The sequence below is a fragment of the Puntigrus tetrazona genome, chromosome 4 (genome assembly GCF_018831695.1).
Source record: "Puntigrus tetrazona isolate hp1 chromosome 4, ASM1883169v1, whole genome shotgun sequence".
In the NCBI taxonomy this organism is placed as follows: domain Eukaryota; kingdom Metazoa; phylum Chordata; class Actinopteri; order Cypriniformes; family Cyprinidae; genus Puntigrus; species Puntigrus tetrazona.
The window spans coordinates 21,174,579-21,178,233 of NC_056702.1; the positions used below are offsets into that span (position 1 = coordinate 21,174,579).

The 3,655-nt window shown below is 41.7% G+C and overlaps 2 protein-coding genes across 2 annotated transcripts in view; one reads left to right on the forward strand and one right to left on the reverse strand.

The window, feature by feature from the left end:
- LOC122342952 (NACHT, LRR and PYD domains-containing protein 3-like) overlaps positions 1-3,655 on the reverse strand; it is a 924,523-nt gene that overhangs the window by 606,200 nt on the left and 314,668 nt on the right. The window lies entirely within an intron of this gene.
- LOC122342287 overlaps positions 2,977-3,655 on the forward strand; it is a 5,207-nt gene continuing 4,528 nt past the window's right edge. The window contains exons 1-2 of the mRNA XM_043236084.1: positions 2,977-3,065; positions 3,175-3,647. Coding sequence (XP_043092019.1) covers positions 3,183-3,647 — 465 coding nt within the window. The 5' untranslated portion in view covers positions 2,977-3,065; positions 3,175-3,182. The remainder of the gene's footprint in view (positions 3,066-3,174; positions 3,648-3,655) is intronic.

A 3,655-nucleotide genomic window follows, 5' to 3' on the forward strand; every position in this document is an offset into this window, starting at 1 on the left:
TATATATATATTTGGTCTATTAGAAATGTAACTGTAAAAATTCTGAAATTTAGTGTTTTAGTGTCATTAAAATTATTATGAAGAAGAAGAATCCAAGGCACTTCTTCTGGTCCAAAAAGTTAAAACAGTGTTTGAACCCCTAACCTGACCCCACTTGACTTTGATATTCTGCGTAATCAGTTCACAGCAGTGATAGAAACAACTTTATTAACTCTACTGGGAGGATCAGCTGACAGTCAGTTGATGCTGCAGTCACATCGTGGTCTGCCTGAACTCCACTTGAGCTCCATTCATCGCTCAAACTAGATGTATTATAAAGATGTTCGGGGTGGGGCTCTGTGGAGTAGCCTATAGTGTGTCCAATCTAAAGATGCTGTCCTTCTTGCAGGTTTGGAGCCCTCAAAGTCTATGTGGCTATTGAGAAAGTTAAATCCTGCATGGACCCCAACTATACCCTCCTAGGACCTTAGCAGAGACCATCTAAGCCTTTGCCTTCAGTTGAGCTGAAGTTTTTACTAATGAAAACTGTGCTCCTGCTTTCGCTGGCCTCCATCAAGAGGGTAGGGGACCTGCAAGCATTTTCAGCCAACAAATCATACCTAGAGTAAGAGATGGCCGACTCCCAGGTAATCCTGAGGCGTCGGCCCAGCTATGTGCCCAAGGTTCCCACCGCTCCTGTCAGGGATCAGGTGGTGAGCTTGCAAACGCTGCCCCTGGAGAAGGCAGACTAAGCCTTAGCTTTGCTTTGTTCTGTCCAAGCCTTAAAATGTTATGTAGACCGGACACAAAGTACCAGGATCTCAGATCTGCTCTTTGTCTGCCATGGAGTCACTGCTCTATGAGGTACAGGGTTTGCTTTGTCCCCTCACTCTACTAGAAGTATTGCATCCTCCTGGGCTTTGGCTCATGGTGCCTCAAAGGCAGATATTTGTAGAGCTGCGGGCTGCACGAGACCTAACATGTAGCTTGATTTTATAGCCTTTGTGCTATCATGTGGAGCCTTTATCCTCCTGTGTTCTCACCTCAAATGGCTAGAAGCATTGAGAGGCCCTGGCTTTGAGTTGGCTTGCATTAACTGCTCCAGAGAGTCCATAAAGTAGACCCCGTTGTCCCCTTGGCTGCCAGAAGTGCATCAATTCTTATAGGTACACTTGCTCAGTTAGGGATTTTGTAGGATTACAGTCAGGTGTATGATCAACCAATTACACCAAACAAGTGATGATCATTAATGTCAGACATAGGTTGAAACCCAATCATGAACTGAATCAGACGTTTAAAACTGGGTAAGTCTGCTACCAAGGTGAGGTTGTGAAAGACAGTTTCATGCCATGCTAAGATTCAGCACAGCAACAAGACACAAGGTAGTTATACTGCATCAACAAACAGGCAACGTTGAGGATCGTACATACAGTGCAGCAGATGAAAGATACATCACGCTTATTATCCTTCGAAATCAGAAGATGTCCAGCAGTGCCATCAGCTCAGATTTGGGAGAAACCAGCAGGACCTAGGTACATCCATCTACTGTCTGGAGAATTCTGCCTAGAAGTGGCCTTCATGGAAGAGTTGCAGTCAAAAAGCCACACCTCTTGACGTGGAAACCAAGGCCAAGCGAATCAAGTATGCATAAAAACATGGGAACTTGCAGAAAAATGGCAGCAGATGCTCTGGACTGATGAGGCAAAATCTGAAATATTTAGCTGTAGCAGAAGGCAGATTGTTCGTCGGCTGTAGAGTGGTACAATAATGAGTGTCTGCAGGCAACAGTGAAGCAATGGTGGAAGTTACTTGAATGTTTGGGGCTGCATTTCTACAAATGGATTAATGGTGTTCTCAATGCTGAGAAATACAGGCAGATACTTCTCCATAATGCAGTACCATCAGGGAGGCGTGTGACTGGCCCCAAATTTATTCTGCAGCAGGACAATGACCCCAAACATACAGCCAAAGTCATTAAGAACTATCTTCAGCGTAAAGAAGAACAAGAAGTACTGGAAGTGATGGCATGGCCTCCCACAGAGCCTTGATCTCAACATCATCAAGCGGGTCTGCGATTACATGAAGAGACAGAAGAATGAAAGAAAGCCTACATCCACAGAAGATCTGTAGTTCGTTCTTCAAGATGTTTGGAACAACCTACCAGCCAAGTTCCTTCAAAAACTGTGTGCAAGTGTACCTAGAAGAATTACTGTTTTGAAGGCAAAGGGTGGTCACACCAAATATTGGTTTGATTAAGATTTTTGTTCATTCACTACATTTTGTTCATTTATGAAAATAAATGTTTAACATTTCCATTTTTGAAAGCATTTTTATTCTTTATTTACTTCCATTTTTAAAAACTTTTTGCACAGTACTGTATATAATATGGGTCACTTTTAGACACTTTCGTTTTTAAAGTAGTTCCAGAATAAAATATGGTTGCTCTAGATAGTGACTTCTTTATAAAGCCTCTTTGATTAAAATATTTCTCTATGTTAATGGAGAAAGTTGATTATTGCCATTTCACTAGGAATTTCCCCTTCATTAGATCCCTTAGGTGTGTCGAGGCAGAGATTCTGCTTGGTTCTACAGGTTGTTGGTCGATCCTTTGACCTCTTTCTCTCTAGGTGACAGGTGAAGGTCCGGTAGTATCCCCTTGAAGGAATCATATTTCAACATGATTCTAATCTTTGAGCTCTCCCCAGTGGTTGCTTATTAGGATTTTTGTGTTTAAACATGTGTTTCAGACACCAGCCACACTGATGCAGATTCCCATAGCAGCGTAGAGGGCACAGTGTCTCGTTCTCTCAGGGAACCATGGTTACATGCGTAACCTGAGACCATTTGTATAACCACAGTTTTATGGTTAATTTTCTTAAAATTTTACCAATAATTAAACACTTTTGTACAGTGCAAGTTAAATTATCATGAAGTGCTCTTGGTTGGTTAACTATAATCTCTCTCTTTTATAGTTAAATTCAGCAAAAGAGAACAGAACTAGAGCCCAGCAGTGTGTCTGTGAGGATTGACGTGTCTATAAAACAGCCATTGGATTTTAAGAGAGAAGATACAAAGACTGTTCTCAGGTCTAATATTTCTGTTTCTAAGATGACATGATTATAATACAGAATAAAAAATACATTGTGGTCATTAGCTAATCTAATAATGTATGTTTTTAATTTTACAACAATAAAGTCCTCAACATGCTTAGAGCAAATCTGTTGAAGAAGTTTGAGCATCTGTGTGAGGGAACAGCGACGCAGGGAAAGCCAACACTCCTGAATGAGATCTACACAGAGCTCTACATCACAGAGAGTGAGAGAGGAGAGATCAGTAATGAGCATGAGGTGAGACAGATTGAGACACAATCCAGGAGAGCAGCAACAGAAGACACAGCCATCAAATGCAGTGACATCTTCAGATCTTTACCTGGACAAGACAAGGACGTCAGAACTGTGCTGACAAAGGGAGTTGCTGGCATTGGAAAAACAGTCTCTGTGCAGAATTTCATTCTAGACTGGGCCAAAGGGAAAGAGAATCAGGACATCCACATCATATTTCCACTTCCTTTCAGAGACATCAACTTGATGAAGGACAAAACACTCTCAGATCACTTTCAGATCTTCTTCACGTCTTCTTCCCTGAAACTAAAGAAATGGAAATATCCAGCGATGAA